Here is a 20408-nt window from a genome sequence, read left to right on the forward strand (position 1 = left end):
AGGAGACTCCAGAGGGTGTGAAGGCAGCACAGCTACAGAGGGCCGCCTGTTAAGCCTGGTAGACTGCCTCACCCTTGAAAAGTGCTCGGGTGTGTTGCTAAGTGGGAAGGTGCTAGCATTGAGCAGGAGGTCAGTGCATAGGCACTGGAAGAAGGGCTTTGTGTAACGATTTCCTGCAGCAGTGTGTTTAGTAAGCGCTACTACGTCTGGACTCTCCAGGCCTTCAGTTCTGCAGCTTCATCCCCTCTGCTGTCGGTGTGAGCTAAGCAGTCTAGAAGGAGACGAGGTGGCCGATTTACCAGGCTCCAAAGTTGCCGGAAAAGCTCCAGTCGTCTGGCTATAGCAGTCTCTGCCCCCAGAAAAAATTTCTTCTTTTTTTTTTTTCAAAGATTTATTTTATTTTTTTGAAAGGCAGAGTTGCAGAGTTTTTACTTATTTGAAAGGCAGAGCCAGAGAGAGAGAGAGAGAGAGAGAGAGAGGTCTTCATCCGCTAGTTCACTCCCCAAATGACTGCAACGGCCACAGCTGAGCTGATCCAAAGCCAGGAGCCAGGAGTGTCTTCCGGGTGCAGGGGTCCAAGGACTTGGGCCATCTTCCACTGCTTTCCCAGGCCATAGCAGAGAGCTGGATCAGAAGTGGAGTAGCTGGGACTCAAACCAGCGCCCATATGGGATGCCGGCGCTGCAGGCTGGGGCTTTAACCCGCTGTGCCACCACGCTAGCCCCGAAATTTCTTCTTAACTCTGACAGATTCTTTAATGCCTGAAAGTGTCAGGATTGATTATTAGATCCATTTTCCTCCGAAGATAAAAATCTTAACAATATTTTTGTTACTTATAACTTGGAATCATTACTGACACCATTCTTCACTAGATGTGCAATCTGAGTTTCAGACTCCCTTTCCTGAGTCCTCGTGAATTAAATCCAGGAGGCGTGGTTACAGTGAGGTGGGATGAATGTGTTTTGAAAAAAAATCCAGAATAGGCAAATATGTACATATACAGAAAGAGTAGCTAAGTGATTACCTGGGCCTGGGACTTGGGGGCCGGCTACAGGGACTGACTACTCATAGTTTCAGAGTGTTTTTGTTTGTTTGTTTGTTTGTTTTAAGATTGATTATTTTTGACAGAGTTATGGACAGTAAAAGACTTAGAGAGAGACATCTTCCATCTGCTGGTTCGTTCCCCATATAGCTGCAACAGCCAGGCAAGGCCAGGTTGAAGCCAGGAGCTTCATCTGGGTGTTCCTCGTGGGTGGCAGGGGCCCAAGTATTAGGACCATCTTCCCCTGCTTTCCCAGGCATGTTAGCAGGGAGCCGGATCAGAAGTGGAGTAACCGGGACATGAACCAGTGTCCTATGGGATACTGGTGTTGCAGGCAGCAGCTTAGCCTGCTGTGCCACAGTGCTGGCCACAGAGTGTCTTTTTTTTGAGCAAGGTTACTATTCCAAAGCTGCTGGTGGTGACGGCCGTGTACTCTCTCAGCATGCTGAGCATTCTGGATTGTACACTTTAGTTGGGCAGATTGCTTGTCATGTGAATTATAGGTCAATAAAACGGGGAAGAAACCAGGTTAGCTCATCAGCTACTAATGAGGTAGCAAGGATGGATTGATTTATTTAGATTTCACTTACTTAAAGATAAGAGTCACACACACACCCAGGGATCCTCCATCTGCCGATTCACTGTCCAAATGACTACAACAACTGCGGCTGGGCCAGGCTGAAGCCAGGAGCCAGGAGCTCCATCCAGGTCCCCCACATGGGTGGCAGGGGCTCAGGTACTGGGGCCAACCCCTTCTGTTTTCTTTCTTTTTTTTAATTAAATATTTACTTTATTTATTTGAAAGACAGAGTTACGGAAAGAGGTAGAGACAGAGAAAGGTCTTCCATCTAATGGTTCACTCCCCAGTGGCCACAACGACCAGCCTCTTCTGTCTGGGTCTCCCATGTGGGTGCCAGGGCCTAGGCATTTGGGCCATCTTCTGCTTTCCCAGGCCATAGCAGAGAGCTGGATTGGAAGAGGAGCAGCCGGGACTAGAACCGGCACCCATATGGGATGCCAGCGTTTCAGGCCAGGTGTTTAACCTGCTGCGCCACAGCACTGGCCCCAACCCCTTCTGTTTTCTTAGAAGCATTGGTTGAGAGCTGGATCAGCAGCAGAACAGCTGGGACTCCAGCCAGCACGCTGATAGGGGATGGTAGTGTTGCGAGTGATGGCTTAACCCGCTGTATCCAGAGTTGGTCCCGAGATGTCTAGGGTGTAGTAACCAGTTGGCAGCACGTACGACCCTGTCTGGCCCAGTTTGTGTGGAGCTAGTAACAGGAATCAAGCAGTGGGCATGTGGTTCCCTTTAGCACAGACTCAGGAGGTACATCAACAGCATTGACAGTGATAAAGATCCGTAACAGACAGAAACACCCAAGTCTGTTCAGATAGATTTTAGTTTAGAGTAGTTTTAGTTTCACAGCAAAACTGACAGAGGGTACTGAGATTTTTTTCAGTTTTTAGTTTTTGTAGCTCCTAGAAAGATAGCTAACCTGAGCTAGAGTTCCTTGTAGTAAGAAAGAGCTATGGCGGAGGCATTGACCTGGCGATTAGGGTGCTCGCATCCCACATCAGAGGGCCCGGGTTTGAGTTCTATTTCTGCTCCCTGCCCCAGCTTTCTGCTGGTGCTCTCTCTGGGAGGCAGCAGGTGACGGCTGAACGATTCGGGTCCCTGCCACCTGCTTGGGAGACCCACTGAGTTCCCAGCTCTCCGTCTTGGCCTGGCTCAGCCCCAGCTGTTGTTGGTATTTGTGGAGTGAACTAGTGGATAGGAACTCTCTGTCCATGCTGTCTCTGTCTCCGAAATAAAAGTAAATAAAAACGTTTACAGAGGCCGACGCTGTGGCACAGTAGGCTAAGCCTCTCCCTGTGGCACCAGCAACCTGTGTGGGCACTGGTTCATGTCCCAGCTGCTCCTCTTCTGACCCAGCTCTGTGCTATGGCCCAGAAGGGCAGTGGAGAATGGCCCAAGTGTTTGGGCACCTGCACCTTCATGGGAGACCTGGAAGAGGCTCCTGGCTCCTGGCTTCTGATTGGCCTGGCTCCGGCTGTTATGGCCATTTTGGGAGTGAACCAGCTGATGGAAGACCTTTCTCTTTCTTTACCTCTCTCTGTTCGTAGCTCTACCTCTCAAATAAATAAGTAAAATCTTAAAAAAGAAATTTTATACAGAGAGAAAGGGCTTATGACTTCACATTGTCACTATCAAGCCATCTTTATTAAACATTGGGATGCTGTGGGATTTCTTCCTCAAGTTACCATGAGTCCAGAAGAGCCACTTTTATCACCCCGCAGCTCTTTGAGCAATGATAGAAATATTCTGTGACATTGGCCTAGGCACATTCCCTATTGAGTACTTGAAATGTGGCATGTTTGAGTTGAAGACCTGAATTTTGTATTTAATTTAAATGTTAGTATTAGTGGAGTTTTACACCTTACTCTACCACTTAAGAGTTAGATAACTTTGAGCAATTCAGTAACTTTTCTGGACTCAATTTCCACTTTTTAAAAAAGCATTTATTTGTTTGAAAGAGTTACAGAAGTAGAGAGAGAAAGCGAGAGATCTTCCATCTATTGGTTCATTCTCCAAATGGCTGCAACAGCTGGAGCTGGGCCAGACCAAAGCCAGGAGCCTGGCGCTTCTTCCGAGCCTCCCACGTGGGTGCAGGGGCCCAAATACTTGGCTGTCTTCTGCTGATTTCCCAGGCGCATGTAGGTGGAGCAGCTGGGTCTCAAACCGGCGCCCATTTGGGATGCTGGTGTTGCGGGTGAAGACTTAACCTATAGCACAACACCGGCCCTGCAGTTTCTACTTTTGTAAAATCAGAATAATAACCCATCTTACAAGTTACATGCCAGGCAGGCACCCACATGGATAGTTTAGTGACCATGTAGTGTTCATACTTTTAAAGTGGGGACAGTAGTATTCTCATTGAACAGTGAGACAAACATTAGCTCAGACCTATTCTCCTGTGATTCTGAAAGCTACTTTCAACATACATCTAACTAAGAACTCTCAAAACTAGTGTTTAGAAACAGGAATTATTTTTCAAGAAATTAAACTTTTCTTATTTTCACTTTCCATCCTCATTGGTGGATTTTAAAAAAAGCCACCTTAAGTTGTGAGAAGTCAAAGAGCCATTAGTCAACTTAGTAGTTGTGGTAGTCCTCATCTCCCTCTGGCTGAATAGTAATAGGCCTGTCATTTTATTAGCTTGCCCTCTCTGTGGTAGCAGATATTTCTTTCTAACCTCTTTTTTTTTTTTTTTTTTTAAACAAACTGGCACGCGGTCATATTGGAAATGATGGTTTCTACTTCTGGGCACCTTGCCAGGAGACAGGCGTTTGCCAGGGTTATGCCATGGTGACTGCAGAGCAGATGAGGGTGTGATTTGAGGGTGACCTACCCCCCTTTTAAGATGCTTATTTATTTGAAAATCACAGTTAGAGGAGGACAGAGAAAAAGATGTCTCCCATGCACTGTTCACTCTCCAGGTGGCTGCAACAGCCAGGTCTCCTGCATGGGTGGCAGGTGCCCTAGCACTTGGGCCTTTTCCCAGGCACATTAGCAGGGAGCTGGATGGGAAGTGGAGCAGCTGGGACCCGAATGGGCACACCCGGGCTGCCAGCACTGCAGGCTGAGGCTTAAGCTGCTGCACCACAGAGCCAGCCCCTGTTTTCTCAACATACAAATATCTAAGATGGACAACCACAGGTTTCAAGGAAATGTCATTTATTTGCTTTCCCGTGAAGTTGTATTCATAGGTCACTGGGTGTGGGTGAGGGGTGAGGGCCAGATCTTGGCCTCTCCAGACCTTAATCAGCGCAGTGTGCTCTGGTCCATTTGGAGCTGCTGGAAGCGATGTGCTTGGTAGTCTCTCAGCTGTGAGCCAGAGCTGCTTGGCCACGATCCTGCCAGTACCCTCCTGGGCAGTGCCCAGTCGGGTCAGCGCCCTGGGTCCCCTGCTGCCCTCCCTGGAGCGTGTTAACATAGCCATCGCTCTCTCAGATACGGAGAGATCTTTGGATGCAAGACAGTTTCTCTTCCTCTCCTTTCTCTCCTCTCCTCAGCAGAGAGCTTTACCTGGTGAGGCGAGGGGTCATCTTCACAGGAAGGAGGCTGTGTGACTGGAGTGGAATCTGCAGTTTCATGGCATTTGATGAAGACCAGGGTGAGGCCTGTGTCCCAGGGGAGAGTGAACCTGGTCTGTGGATTTGAAGTTAGGGGAGGCTGAGCTAGGCTCGAGGGTCCTCCTTAGATCCCTGGAGAAGGCTGGCTGGCCCATCACTCGAGCTGTCCTGTTCGTTGGTGACAAGGCAGTGGCCTTGTGTCTCTCCCTGCTGTTTCTACCTCGATGGGGGAAGAATACGGAGCCGCCTCTGTGGACAGCTGCTGACAAATCCTACAATAGGACCGTGGCCTGAGTTTCGTGTTTGAGCTGGGAGGGGATTTGTTCCTTCAAAGGGCAGTTCAGCGGGAAGCGCTGTTGAGGCCACGGAGAGCAGTGGTCATCTTGAAGCAGTTTAATATCTGAGAAATACAGTGGCTGCTAAACTTCATTTAACAATTGGTTCTTCTTCTTTTTTTTAAAGATTGGTTTACTTGAAAGGCGGAGTTACAGAGAAGCAGAGAGAGAGGTCTTCCATCTGCTGGTTCACTCTCCAGATGGCCTCAGTGGCTGGTGCTGTACCGATCAGGAGCCAGGAGCCTCCTCCAGGTCTCCAACACGGGTGCAGGGCCCCAAGCACTTGGGCCATCTTCTACTGCTTTCCCAGGCCATAGCAGAGAGCTGGATGGGGAGTGGAGCAGTTGGGACTTGAACTAGCACCCATATGGGATGTTGGCACTGCAGGCGGCAGCTTTACCCACTATGCCACAGCACCAGCCCCAACAGTTGCTTCTTGAAGTATCTGAGACAGCTGAGGCTTGCTGCTTCTCAAGATAACACACGTAGAGGAGGCCGTGGAGTCACTCATGTGCTGCTCACTGACGTACAGGGTAGAAATACTACAGAGGTGCACGCAGAGGCCGTGAGGGGTGACTGATGGGGTGTGATGGGGTGTGGCCTCACAGTGGGGTAATCTGTGTACTGGGACAACTGCATCCTATATCGAGTGCTGATTTGAGTCCTGGCTGCTCCACTTCCAATCCAGCTTCACGCTAATGTGCCTGGGAGGGCAGCAAAAGATAGCCCAAGTGCTTCCGGAACTCAGCGTGTCTGGACACGCCTGGTGTGCAGGACTGTGCCTCTTTTGTTGTCAGTGGGTCAGGTGTGGGTCTGGAGCAGCTCGCACTTCTGAGAAGGGAGGAGCCTGCGTCCGCTCACATTCGTGCTTTCCTGCTGGCTTGTGTGTGGGTGGCAGCCCAGGTGCCTGTGCACCAAAACAGGAAGTGATGAGGAAGGCAGCCGTGTGGTGGCTCCTCGGGATCCCTCTGTGTCCTAGAATGTGTGGTCCCTTCTCCGTCTGCCCAGGTCATTTGTTGGTCTCATGCACTGAGTCGTGGTGCTCATGGCCTGGTCAGCCTCTGGAACTGTCAGCACAACTCTGGTTATTGATGGTCTTTGTAGCAGGATACTCTTGTCAACACTTCAGTGGTTACCTCAGAACAGATGAAAACTGAAGTTGAGCCCCACTGGCCCTCAGCGCTTGCCTGCACACACGTGCTGGTGGCACGGGAGAGTCGCAGCAGCACCGGTGTCCGCAGGGCACTGTAGCTTCTAGCAGACGGCAGAGCACTTTCACTTCGCTGAATGCTGTTGGCACCCAGAGTAGCGGGCGCTGCAGTGTCTCAGGGTCCGAGGACACAGCCGAGGCCACACTGCTGCAGAAACAGACCCCATGTGGGTGTTCTGGCTGCAAACCCTGTGGACCTTCTGATGGTCGCTGCTGGTTCTTGTCCTTGTGGTGCTCGCCCACTGTGCTTTCACAGCTGTGAATCCCTCCTCAGTGGGGCAGGTGACAGGTGACAGGTGGGGGCGGTGAGAGCAGCACTGTCTGTGTGAGCCCTCCAGTCAAGGTGCTTCCCGTTCTGTCTGCTCTTTGTCGGGCTTGAAGGCCGTGGGCGTCTTTCCATTTCTGCCGTAGTATCCCTTGGTTAAATCAGAGGTTTTTGATTTCTTTAGTGCACATCCTCCCACTAGATAGCTGTCCAAGCAAGTGCCCCAAATTCACAGTTTCCAGGAATTCATAACTGCTCTCAAGTGGGCGCCGCGTGACCCAGGTAAGAACTTGAGCTCTGCCTGGATAGGGAGTCCTAAGGAAGATTGTCCACCTGCTGCTCGTGTCAGCTCTTCTGCACCAGTGACCTCTGCTCCGCTGGTCCTCGGTGTGAGACCCTAACACACTGGTGCCAGGATTGGGAGTCCCGTGGCCGTGGCTGGCTGTGGTCCCCACGCCTCTCCTGCAGACAGCAGGTGTGCAGAAAATGGCAACAAGGCCCTGATTCAGCTCCCAGAGATAGGCATTGCCATGGTCCGAAAGGAGCTTGGAAATCGAAACCCCCATCCTACCCAGCTGACGGAGCTGAATTTCAAATCAGGTCTTGGGATTTCATCTGGTCCTCCCTCACAAGGTGTGCTTTTCCGTCTCCAGCACCTGCCGATGGAGAATGGGCAGACAGACTGGTTCTCGCCTCTTGCTCACCTCGCCTTTGCCTTTTGGACTAGGGAGACAGTGCTCTTCAAGCTTTAGTGGCCCCAGGGTCTCTCAGCTGAAGAGGGATGCACATTCTCCAGGTCAGGAGATCCTTGCACCCCAGGCTCCCACGTGAATGGTTCTGGAGCCACAGTTGGAGAAACACTGGGCCCAGGGCACCTGGCATCTTCCCCATTTCCTTTGTTGGGGCGGTGTGGAGTGTGTCTCTTTGCTTCTTCCCAGGCGTTCTGAAGTACAGGACAGCCCTGGCCACAGGATTCACGAATCGATGGGAAATTCCTAAGACTGATGAGGCTGCGCATGTTAGGCGATGGGTATAGACAGCCTGCGAGCCCCACCGCCAGTGCTGGGAAAGGCTGCCACGCCTGCCCCTCTGGGATCCAGGGTCATGTCGTGGTCAGCCCTGGCAAGTTAGTGAACTGCCTGGAGCTGTGTGACAAAGTTGGCTAAGGCCAAGGGCAGAAGACTCAGTTAGCTTTGGATGGAGTTTGATTACACAGCGACTCCTTTTTCTGCTGTGTTGGCCCCTTCGAGAAAGGGCTGGAGGGAAATGCGTGCCTCCGTGGCATTTTCTAAGGCTAGGTCTGAAGTCGTCCCTTGTGTCTCACGGCCAATAGAGAAGACAAGGCAGTGATTGTTTCCAAAGAAGTTGCCGGGAAAAGAAGGCCAAATGTGAAAGATCAGATTAAAAACACTGTTGTGTGTTATTTTTGGTAACTGTCACCCATTTTGAAGAAAGCGGGATGCTTCCTGGGAAGCGTCTGCCCTGTGGCTTCAGAAGAGCCGGCTGTCTTCATTCTGCAGGGTGAGGGTGTGAGCCCACGCAAGTTGTTTCTCAGCTGTGATGCATGGCAAGTCCTGGGTACCAAGAAGCTCAGGTTCAGTGACACGCAGTGCAGATCCTGGGGAGCCCTCTGAGCCTGCCCGCCAACCTCAGGGAGGGCACAGACTCAGGCATACAGACACATAACACATGGACACAGACACACAGACACACGGACACAGACACACAACACATAGACACATGGACACAGACATACAACACATAGACACACGGACATGTATGCACAGACACACAAAACACAGACACAAACACATGGACACATACACACAGACACAACACAGAGACACACGGACACAGACACACAACAGACACATGGACACATACACACAGACACACAGACACGTACGCACGTTTCACTCTCAGACACGCCTGAGGTGGGACAGGCCCACCCTGCACGGTTTCCTCTGCTGCCCCTCAGGGACAGCTCACTGCACACGTGGCCTCTGCTTGCTCCCCTCCCCTTTGCTCCGCCCTGCAGGCCTGCTCTCCTCAGTGCCCCTCGCACTCAGGCAGGTTCCCACTCAGGGCGTTGGCACTACTGCTGTCTGCAGGGCTCACTGCCTTCCTGGGCCCCTTGTCGGGCTGTCTCTTGGCAAGGTGCCCAGAAGTAGAAACCATCATTTCCAATATGACCACGTGCCAGTTTGTTTAAAAAAAAAAAAAAAGGTTAGAAAGAAATATCTGCTACCACAGAGAGGGCAAGCTAATAAAATGACAGGCCTATTACTATTCAGCCAGAGGGAGATGAGGACTACCACAACTACTAAGTTGACTAATGGCTCTTTGACTTCTCACAACTTAAGGTGGCTTTTTTTAAAATCCACCAATGAGGATGGAAAGTGAAAATAAGAAAAGTTAATCCAACTCTCTGCTAATACACCTGGGAGGGCAGTGGAAGATGGCCCAAGTGCATGGGTCCCTGTATACATGTGGGAGACCTGGACGAAGCTCCTGGCTCCTGACTTCAGACTGGCCCAGCTCCAGCCGTTGTAGCCAATTGGGGAATGAACCAGCGGATGGAAAATCCCCCTCTCTGTCTGTCCTTCTCTTTCTCTCTAACTCTGCCTTTCAAATAAATAAATAAATAGGTAGGTAGGTAGATAGATAAATAAATAAATGTTTTTCCAGAAAGAGTTTGTGTGAGTGAGTGAGGAAGAGATGAGTGGTGGGCCAGGGCGGGGTTGCAGGTGGTGGGGTTGACACACTCAGAATTAAAAGGAAGGGTGGAGTGAGTGCAGACGTGGGGGGCGACTATGAAATGGCTGTGTGGCAGTTACCAGCCGTGTTCTGCTTATTTTATTTTCTTTCACAGGTAACTCAGCAACCACTCCCCATGCTTCTGGTCACACTTGTGTTCTGTCACTTCCCTGGTCCTGATCTTGAGATGCAGTCCTTAGCAGCCCCAGAAGAATACCGGGCTGCTCCCTCACAGGCCCCACAGGGAGGGCCTGGCAGTCCGATGTCTTTCCTCGGGGAGCCTTTACGATTTTTCCTTTGTCTTTAATTTTTGGACAGTTAATTGTGATTAAACTTGACCCACATTTGTTTGGGCTGATCTTACTCAGGGTGCACTCAGCCGGTTGAATCTGAAGACTCAGCCTCTCGCCAGCTTTGAAAAGCTTTCATCCACTGCTCCTTTCCACACTTTTTCAGCCCCGTCCTCTCTGACTCCACTTGCCTTGGTCGACTTTCGCCGTCCTGGTAGCCCCTCCGAGCCTCTCCCGGGTGCTCCCATCAGCCCGGGAGCTCTCTCGAGACAGCTGGAGCCCCGCCCTCTGTAATGCAGCAGAACTTGCCGGATAGTTGCTCCCTGGATCCATGGCGGGATGTATTTCTGCTTTCCTTCCTGGTTCACGCGTTCCGTCTCCATCCACGTGCAGCCCGCACTGCCCTCACAGTGGCCTGTGGCCCTCCAGCGACCTCTGTTACTGTATGTGTTCCTAGCCTCTGGTTGCTCACATGCAGAACTGGTGGTGAGCTGCTGGTGTGTTGTTTTATCGAGGGGGGGAGTGAAGAATTCAGCGGCTGTCAGACCCAGGCACGCAGTAGGTATTCTCTTAGTGATACGAGGAGGCAGGCTCGGTGGCTAATTGTCACATGGCATTCCCAGGCCTTCTCTGTGGATCCCGAAGACTCGCGTGCCACAGAGTTAGGTCAGTCTGGAGCTGGTGGGGGAAGCTCTGGCGCAAGGCCCTGAGATTGCTGGGGTATGGGCTGTAAGCATCCTGGTTCCTTCCCCTTCAGCCTGGCCGGGCCCTGCACCCTGAGCGTGAAGCTTTGCAGGAGTGCTGAGCAGGCACTGAGCTCCTCATCAGGGGAGAAGTAGTTTTCTCTTTTTTATTATTTTTTAAAATTTGAGGATAGCTTCATATAGTTAAGCAGCATATGCGTCAGAGGAGAAACAGAGCGGGTACTGGTGAACAGGCCTGGCCAGGCGGGCAGAGCCCACATCGAGAACGGAAACTGTGATTAGTGGCACACCCGTCTTGTGTTCATCTGAATTCGCTGGGGAGCTTGGACGGTGCAGGGATCCCCAGGGAAGCAGCTCCCAGGGTGGGAGAGAGGGATGACGACTGCCCGTCGACACCAGAACGTGTATTCCTAGCAGCTCCTGTGTCTGGTTGGTCTCTGGGGACTTCTCTCTCCAGAGACTGCCTTCTAGGAGTTTCTGGGAAAATGAGGTCTGAGTGATGCCCTTGGCAGAGCTGTTAAGGCAACAGGGCGGCAGGAGAAGGAGCCCAAGATAAATGCGGCCACCGAGTTGGACACATGTACGGGTGGACTCTGGGTCTTTGGGGTTTTTCTTGCAACTGGTAGAGGCCTTATTTGCGAGGCAGACAGAGATCTTCCCACTTCTGGTTCACTCTCCAAATGTCTACAGCAGCCAGGGCAGGGCCATGCCACAGCCAGGAGCCCAGAACTCAATGCAGAGCTCCCACATGAGTGGTAAGAACCCAAGTACTCGAGCCATCACCTGTTGCTTTCCCGGATGCATGTTAGCAAGAAGCTGGAATTGGAAGCAGAGCTAGGATTTGAACCCGTGCACTCTGTGATGTGGGCATTGCAAGCAGTGTCTCAGCCACTGTGCCATGCACCTGTCCAAGAGGGCTGAACCTTAAAACCTGTTTCCTGGGGCAGGTGTTGTGGTATGGTGCACTAAGACACCCACACCCCACATCACAGTGTTTCTTCAAATCTCAGCTCTTCTGCTTCAGATCCAGCTTCCTGCTAATGGACCTGGGAGGCAGAAGATGATGGGCCAAGTACTTGAGTCCCTGTCACCTGTGTTGGAGACCCTGGCTTTGGCCTGGCATAGCCCTGGCGGTTGTGGGCATTTGGGCTAGTCAACCTGGGAATGGAAGATCTCCCTCCTTCCCTGTGTGTGTGTGTGTGTGTGTGTCACTCTACCTTTCAAATATAAGTAAATAAAGTTTTTAAAGCTATTTTCTGCTTTGAAACTTGAGGTGACTTTGCCTCTCCACATTAGGGAAGCCTGGACCTACCTGGCTCTCTCACATCCTCGCTGGGCCACCCTGCACCGTGTGACGCCTGTCACAGCTGGCTGGGCGCTCATGGAGCAGCCTTCTGGGCTTCTGACCTGGTGGACCAAGCTCACTTGCACCCCAGCTCCAGCTTCTCCCTAGAGGAGTGCTGGAAGTCCCATTACTTCCCCTCCTGCTCGCAGAAGTGGCTCCTGAAACTGCTGAACCCGTCAGAGAGCAGGTTTGGAAATGGGGAAAGAGAAGCAGAGAGAGCTGGGTTACCCGCAGTGCTAGGCCTGGGCTGGGGCCTCCTGCCAGCAGGTGACCTGGCGGCTGCCTGCACCTCCCTGCTGTTAGACTCAGCGCGTGTCACTCCCTGGGCTAAGGTGTCTCAGTGATTCAGTGAGGTTACGGTGTTGTTATCCGTGAGACAGCCCCGTGGAATTGGTCATTGCTGGACTGAATTTTTCTCTGGGTCTTTGCTTCTGGTTGTCTTGAGCAGGCCCTGACCTGCCAGCGCATTCCCCCGGCCTTCTCACTGTCCCAGCCTGCCTCCTGGGATGGGGTCAGCATCACAGGCAGCTGCTGCATGCATGGTGAGCTCCCAGGTATGGCTCTTGATGCCTGAAGCCCTGGGGTCCCTCAGAAGGGTCCCTGGACCCCCCCATGAGCCTTCCTCATGCCTCTGTGGGCTCAGTCCCGATCAGCCTCCACATGCGGGGACGCCTCCTCCCTCTGGCCTGTGCGTGTGGTTGAAGCCCCTCGCACCCCCTCCTCCCATTGTCTGCCCTATTTCTTGAAAGAGAAGCCACCCAGAGGAGTGGATAGCACTGTGAACTGAGGGTGACCTGGAGCCTGCTGTTCACCGCATGTAGTAGCCGCCCCAGGCTGGAGGAGGCACTGGGGGTGCGGTAGCAGCCGGCATGTTGAGTGTGCCTGGGACAGTGCCTGTCACCTCTTGCTGCCACAGGAATGTTTTCTTAGCTCAGTGGGGCCAAGCAGGTTCCTGTATACAGCAGCTGTTGGACTGTCACTCACTGCGTTAATGGGGTGCACCAGGCCGGGTAGACGAGGACGGTGCACTGTGCTCCCACCAAGTTCTGGGCTTACGTGTTCCCTTCCAGTCGTGGGATTTGTACCTTGCCGCTTGTGATCACGCTTGGGATGGCCGGAGTAGGCTGCTACAGCAGCAGGTCAGGGTTTCAGACGGTGCAGGGCTGTGGCAGGGGGAGCTGGCCTGTGGGGGAAGCGCAGCAGTGACTCACCCCAGTTATGGGCTCTGACTGTAGCACCTCCTCCATGCGGTGAGTGCCCTGGCTTCAGCACGCTGCCTCCTGTTTTGGTCTCGCGAGATTCTGATGTGCAGGGGAAGATGACACCCAGGAAGTGGTCACACCCCGTGCCATGCCAGCAGTAACTGGGGGAGCCCAGTGCTGGAATGCCAGCCCCTGGCTGTCCACTCAGGACTTGAGTGAAGGCTGAACCCAGACGAGAGCCAGATTCCTGGCTGGAGTCAAATGTAGAGCTGGGAATCCTCTCGTTTGTCACTTTGTGTCACTTCTTACAGAGTAGTCATTATTCACTGAGTGAGTCCTTGGGGGGCGTGCTGTGTGTCAGGCCCTGTGAGGAGCAAGACAGACAGAACCCTGCCAGGCTCTGTGGGTTGTGTAGTGTGGCGGGGACCCAGGCCATGCAGGAACAATAGCCTGTGAGACCAGCCCCGGGCAGGCCAGGAAGGTGGGGCGGGGCCCATGCTGGGCGCTCTCTCTAGGCCTCCGTCACTGTGGCCACCCTGTCACGCCCACTACAGCAGGCCTGGGTGGACAGCGTTGGAGCTGAGCCAACTTTACACAGTAGGAGCAGGCCGTGGATGGCTGCGGAGCCTTCCAGAATGCCCAGGACCTCCCTGTGGCCTGGAATGAGTGCTGGGGGGGCAGGGGAGGGGCCCCGTGCTGGGGGTCTCTCCGAGATTATTTGTTGAATCTAGAGCTCCCCCTGCTGTTGAAAGACGAGAAGGGAACTCAGCAGCGCTTTATTTTAATTTTTAAAAAAGGTTTATTTATTTATTTGAAAGAGTTTCAGAGAGAGAGAGGTCTTCCAACCGCTGGTTCACTCCCCAGTTGGCCACGATAGCTAGAGCTGTGCCGATCTGAAGCCAGGAGTCAGGAGCTTCTTCTGGGTCTCCCACGTGGGTGCAGGGGCCCACGGACTTGGGCCATCTTCTGCTTTCTCAGGCTACAGCAGAGACCTGGATCGGAAGTGGAGCAGCCAGAACTCAAACTGGCGCCCATATGGGATGCCGGCACTGAAGGAGGCGGCTTTACCCACTATGCCACAGCGCCGGCCCCATGCAGCCCTTTAGTTTGCTTTATACCCTGAGATGTTAAAAATGTCTTAAAGAAGTGCTGCTGTGATGTGCGAAGCCTTCTGCTGGGATCACGGATGCTGAGGCCTGGCCCTGGGGGCTGAATGCAGGCAGGATGGGCTCCTATCTATGCTCCTGCTACTTTTAGCGACTCTTCAGCCTGCTCTCCCACCACAGCCGCCGCCTAGCACTTATCTCCCAGAGCAGGGGCAGTTTCACAGCTGCTCTGAAACTGGAGGGGACAGAAGCGAAACTGACCGCAGTCCTGTAAATTTCTCCCTTACTGCCACCTCCCTGGTGAAGTGAGTCAGGCCTTTCCCTGTCTTCCTGGTATCTGAGCGGTCATTTGTCCCGAGAGCCCAGCTTCTGACAGCGTTAGAAGGGTGCCACCCCAGGGCTGGACTGAGACTGCGGGCTGTGTGCCAGTGGCCCCAGGACAGCGCCAAGCCCACGTCGCTGCTGGTTGCCAGTGTCCCTCCACCGGCTCAGCCACAGGATTGCTGCGAAGTTCTTTTAGACCTTAGAGATGAGATTCAGATTAATTTTAGCAGCACTGTTAATACCAGCTGAAGCGAAGAAGGAACCAGCACCCAGGGGACATTAGTCTTTTTGGTCCAGCTGTCCCACTGAGACCTTTCAGCCTCTTGAGGGGCCTGCGAGGTTGAAGAAGCAAGGTGGACCTGGCCAGCACGCGGCTCTGCCCCTCCTGTCTCCAGGTCCCCAGAGTAACTGAGGCCCCGCAGGTGTCCTCGGGCCCACGCGGCCACAGTCCAGTATATCTCTCAAAGTGAGCCCATGAGTGCCTTCATAGAGGTGGAGCTGGGACTGCCCCCATGGGCAGCCAGGGTGTGGCCAGTGCGGCTCGGCTGGTGCAGCGAAGCCCCGAAAATCCGTGCCTGCCCAGAGGTCCGGGCCGCTCGGCCCCCCGCTGGGGCTGGTCGAGCCGCTGTGGAGAACCCAAGCCAACGAAGCCATCCCCACTGCAGGTTGTGACTACAGACGCGCTGCTGCCCAGTGGGGTGACCTTTCGCTTGTTCTCTCCACAGCTTTGAAAAGCCCAGCTGCGTTTCACGAACAAAGAAGGAGCTTGGAGCGGGCCCGGGTGAGTCACCCTTCTTCCCACGGAGCCCCCGTGCACTCCCAGGGTGTGAACAGACACGTCTGCCCTTCCTGCTTGGCCTGCACCGCCCCCTCCCGTGACCAGAGCGGAGTTTCTGCTTAGAACCTTGGGGAGTCTCCCTGGTCTTGCTCTGGGGACCACTGGTGTTTCCCCACCCTTCATTCCAAATAGCCTCTTGTAGATGTCAAGACATGACCACCAGCCTCGGAAAAGCTCCCGCGTGCAGGGCGGGCATGCCCGGGGCTGGGAGCCTCGCTGGTCCCCGTCCGCCCCAGGGCAGCCAGTGACCACTTGGAACTTGCAGAAAGCAGAAGCAGGGCCCGGTGCTGAGCCCGGTTTCCTGCTGTAGCACCTCACTTGCACTCCTATGCCCTCAGTTTCAGTTCCCCGGGGACCTGAGGAGTGCTCTGTCGGCGCGGGTGGAGATGGGGAAGTCACCAGAACCGGCTTCCTCCCCCACCCCCTTCGCTTTTTCTTTTGCGTTCAGTGCTGGGGAAAACCCCGCAGTGAAGCTCAGGCCTTGGCTCCCCAGAGTTCTGCAGTTCTTCCTGAGACTGCAGTGTTTGCCTCCAGGACTTTTCTTCTGGCTTTGATGTGTTTTCCCCTAGGAAGTCGTGATTGATACGTAGTGAACGTAGTCCCGGGGCCGGGACTGTGGGAGCCGCGGCAGTGGCACTGCTCTCTGCTCGGTTGCTGAGAGCGGCGGGCAGTCGGAGCCCTGCAGACAGGCGGGGACGGAGAAGAATGGCTTAGAACAGCTTCCGTGTCACTGAGCGCTTGCTTGGAAGAAGAGGGAAGGCGGACAAACTTGTCCTGCTGGCCAGTGGCAAAGCCGGGACTCCCACCTTCCTCTGTGCTGCGGGCCAGCGGCAAAGCCGGGACTCCAGCCTTCCTCTGTGCCTGCGGGCCAGCGGCAAAGCCTGGACTCCCACCTTCCTCTGTGCCTGCGGGCCAGCGGCAAAGCCGGGACTCCAGCCTTCCTGATTCCACATCCCTTACTGTTGCTGCTGTGAGCAGAACAACTCTGCTCCCTAACATGTCATAGACACACACACCCAGTATGTGCTTATCGTGCACACAGCTTCCAGACGACAACAACTGCTTTAATACTGAAGCACAAATTACAGTTCTTCACTGAGAGAGGAGAATGAACCTATTAGGTTGGTTGCAGTGAGATTAACACTTTAGGGCATTGAAAGGCTGTTTACATCTCCATCTCCCACTTCCAGACGAGCGGGGTGCAGCCAGTCCACTTGCACTTCAGAGACGGTGCGCCCGTTTCTCTTCCGGGAGCCGCCTGCCCGCGCTGCTGGTGCCGTGAGGAGCCGCAGTGGCGGCGGCGGTATCATTCTCACTGGGGCTTTCAGACCCTCTTCATGCAGTTGATTCCTCTCCCATCCATTTTCCAAAAGATCAGCTTGGAAGCTGGAGCAGTAGAGAGAGAGAGAGAGTCAGTCTTTTATCTGCTGGTTCACGCCCCAAATGCCAGCACTGGGGCAGGCTGGAACCAGGAGCTGGGAACTCCATCCTGGGCTTGCACATGGGGGAAGGGGTCCACATACTCGGACCATCATCTGCTGCCTTCTCGGGTGCGTCAGCAGCAGGGAGCTGCATCAGAAGTGGAGCAGCTGGGACTTGAACCAGCACTCTGCATGGGATGCTGGCGTGGCAGGCAGTGGCTTAACTCACTGCGCCACAGTGCTGGTTCCTTCATTCATTTTCTTAGTAATTCTGTCCAACGGTCACGAGTGATTTTAGTGTCAGCTGCAAAGCTCTTACCTTTAAATTCTACACTGAAAGCAAACTGTTTCCCCGGTTTTCCATCAGGGAACTCTAACCTTCTAGACCGGTTCATAGAATGGCTTCCAGAGGGCCAGGTTTCAGCCACTCAACATCATGGATATGTCCACTGTTCTGAGCGAGACAGCTCAGCCTGTGGGAAGGGGCACCTGACCTCCATGGCCTCTCTGGGCTGGTGCAGCGCCCTCCCAGCCCCTCTGTGCGCTCAGCAGTCCTGAAGCTGCTCCAGGGGTTTTCTCGGTCAGTGCTTGCCCTGCCTCGGCCCTGGCTGCTGTTCAGAGCGCCCCCTGCTGCCTGAAGACCTGCAGCGCCCACCCCACTCAGACGGTGTGCTAGGCTCCAAGCCCATGTCCGTCCGTTAAACCCCAGGCACAGATGGCAGGGGAGCGGGCCCGTGAAGACCGCACCGTGTGGAACGTGCTCCAGTCCTCTGTCTTCTGCCCTGCTGTCTCCCACCCTGTCCCGTCCTCTCCACGCAGATCTTGCCGAGGGTTTGAAGAATGCTGGCGCGCAGGTCGAGCGTGTCTCACACGCACACTGTAACCAGACCAGGCAGCAGGACTGCTGTTGGGGGAGGGTTTAGTTTGCCCCGAGCCTAAAAAAATGGGGCAATGAGGACCTTGGTTTTGAGGCTCGAGAGCTGTGACACTGTGCAGTAGAACCAGGACTTGGCTGCCGTTCAGAACTGAGGTGACGTGTGCCTGACAGCGCAAAGCTGAGGTTGTGAGACAGCGTGAAGTTGTGTTCAGGTCCGTGGTGGTCGGTGCAGGATTGAAGTTCCGTTCTCAATGGGAGAGCGACCGGAAGCTGTCTCCCAGAGCGGGCAGCAGCGGGTGTCAGTGCTCCTGTTCGCCTCCCTCCTGCCTGCCTTGTAGTACAGCGTGCACACAAGGACACCTGAAAAGTGGAGTTAAGATTGTCTGGTGCAGTCACATTGGAGATCTGTGCGGACTGCACCCTGCGAAGACCCCAGCCCCGCAGGGACAGGCTCCCTGACGGCCCTGTCCTCAGCAGGCGCAGTGGGAGGTGGACTGTCCTCTCCAGGCCTTCCCCTGCCCCAGAAGCCTGCACTCGCCACTTGAGGGCACGGGGGCTGCACAGGTGCCGTGGCCAAGGCTGCTTCCGTGGTCTGGTGGCCAGGCTCTGAGGTTCCGGTGTGTTGTTCGCAGACGGAGGACTATCTGAAGCGGAAGATTCGCTCCCGGCCGGAGAGATCAGAGCTGGTCAGGATGCACATTCTGGAAGGTGGGTGAGACTGGAAGGGCGAGCTCCCCCGGCCCTGCCCACCACATCCCCCCCCCCGCTCCTGCTTTCTTCATCTGCCCTCACGGTCAGACGGCAGCGCCCGCCGCTGGCTCTCAGGAAGCAGTCGCGTCCCCCGGCTGGCCCTCCCTGGGTGAAGTCACGGATCCGTCTCTGCTCCTCAGTCTGCCCCAGTACCTTTCCCGTTTGCGGCCCCTCCCTCTTGTTCATCCACTTGACGTCGACCTGAGCACCTGTGATGTCTGAGGAGGGTCACCCTGGATGCCGCACCTGCACTCCCTGAGGCAGCGCAGACACAGCCGTCGGCCTGGTGGGGGCCGGGGCTGGAGGAGCGCCTTCCTAGTCTGAACCCCACAGGGTGCAGAGTAGGGAGGGGCTGCGCCACGGCATGGAGCTTGAGGGCGGGCAGAGGCCTACCCCTTGTCACCGCGCCTTCGTCCCACCCCCCCACCTCGGCAAGTCCTGGGGCCGGCCCGGGCCTGGCTGTCATCCCCTGCGACCCTGCGCTGCCCACAGTGGTGCCCCTTTGTCCTGTGACCTGCACGCCAGGCCTCTTGTCCACCTGGGCCGCCGCGGGGCTCCCAGGGCGGGCGGGGCCGTCCTCACCTCCGGCACCCGCTCTCTCCCACGGCAGAGACCTCGGCCGAGCCCTCCCTGCAGGCCAAGCAGCTGAAGCTGAAGAGAGCCAGGCTGGCGGATGACCTCAACGAGAAGATTGCACAGAGGCCAGGCCCCATGGAGCTGGTGGAGAAGAACATCCTCCCGGTGGAGTCCAGCCTGAAGGAGGCCATCATCGGTGAGGCCCCTCTGGTGGAGCCACAGCTGTGTCAGGGCAGTGCGCAGGCTGTGGCAGCTCAGGGTAGTGCCGGCTGCCTGAGTGAATGTCAGGCCTCCGCGCATCCCTGTCTCTGTGAACCCAGGGCCTGCTCGTCTTCCGTGGGTCAGGAGGTGTCGGCTCGATGTGTGTGAACGTGAGAGGTACCAGGGGTTAGAAACCTGCACTTATTCCTTTCTCCTTTTTTCTTTAAGATTTTTATTTATTTATTTATTTGAAAGGCGGGGTTAGAGATACCTTCCATCTGCTGGTTCACTCCCCAGATGGCCACAACAGCCAGAGCTGGGCCGATCTGAAGCCAGGAACCAGGAGCTTCCTCCGGGTCTCCCACGTGGGTGCAGGGGCCCAAGGACTTGGGCCATCTTCTGCTGGTTTCCCAGGCGCATTAGCAGGGAGCTGGATCAGAAGTGGAGCAGCCAGGACTTGAACTGGTGCCCATATGGGATGCTGGTGCCACAGGAGGCTGCTTTACCCACTACACCACAGAGCTGGCCCTCCTTTGTGTTCATTAGAGACATCTTTTCCTGGAGCCTGGCCTCCTCCTCAGATCCACCGTTCAACAAGTGCTGACGGATCCAGGCAGTGTGCAGGGCAGGCTCTAGGACAGGCAGGCAGGCAGCCACTGGGCACACACACAGGAGGTTCCCCGCTCCGCCACAGTTGGGGCAGTGGTCGTGCAGTGAGCCTGGACAGGCGGGAATCAGCTGAGTGTGGAGGAGAGGGAGAGGCAGGGAGAGGGAGGAGAGCCGTGCGGAGACCGGGCCGTGCAGAACCTCGGGCTGCGGCTGGCTCGCTGCTCCCCACGCTGGACACTTTTCTGGGGTCAGCCCGGGGTGAACTCCATGTCCGCTCACTGCTGACGCCGGCCACCATGCCTCAGAGCCGCGGCGGGGGGCTCCATCCCAGACAACTTCCGACACCCATCCAAGTCCCAGGCTGTGACCTTCACCGCCGACCAGCCGGCTGTGAATCAGGCTCCGCCCCCTGCCTTGGGTTC

The 20408-nt window shown here is 54.9% G+C and overlaps 1 protein-coding gene across 6 annotated transcripts in view; it reads left to right on the plus strand.

Moving 5' to 3' along the window:
• The window catches only part of MRTFA (myocardin related transcription factor A), a 153634-nt gene that overhangs the window by 121749 nt on the left and 11477 nt on the right, over window positions 1–20408 (plus strand). For all 6 annotated transcript variants that reach the window (XM_062202806.1, XM_062202801.1, XM_062202803.1 and 3 more), the window contains 3 exons: window positions 15440–15495; window positions 18483–18558; window positions 19211–19372. In XM_062202806.1, coding sequence (XP_062058790.1) covers window positions 15440–15495; window positions 18483–18558; window positions 19211–19372 — 294 coding nt within the window. The remainder of the gene's footprint in view (window positions 1–15439; window positions 15496–18482; window positions 18559–19210; window positions 19373–20408) is intronic.

Source organism: Lepus europaeus, chromosome 10, assembly GCF_033115175.1.
Source record: "Lepus europaeus isolate LE1 chromosome 10, mLepTim1.pri, whole genome shotgun sequence".
Classification (NCBI taxonomy): Eukaryota; Metazoa; Chordata; class Mammalia; order Lagomorpha; family Leporidae; genus Lepus; species Lepus europaeus.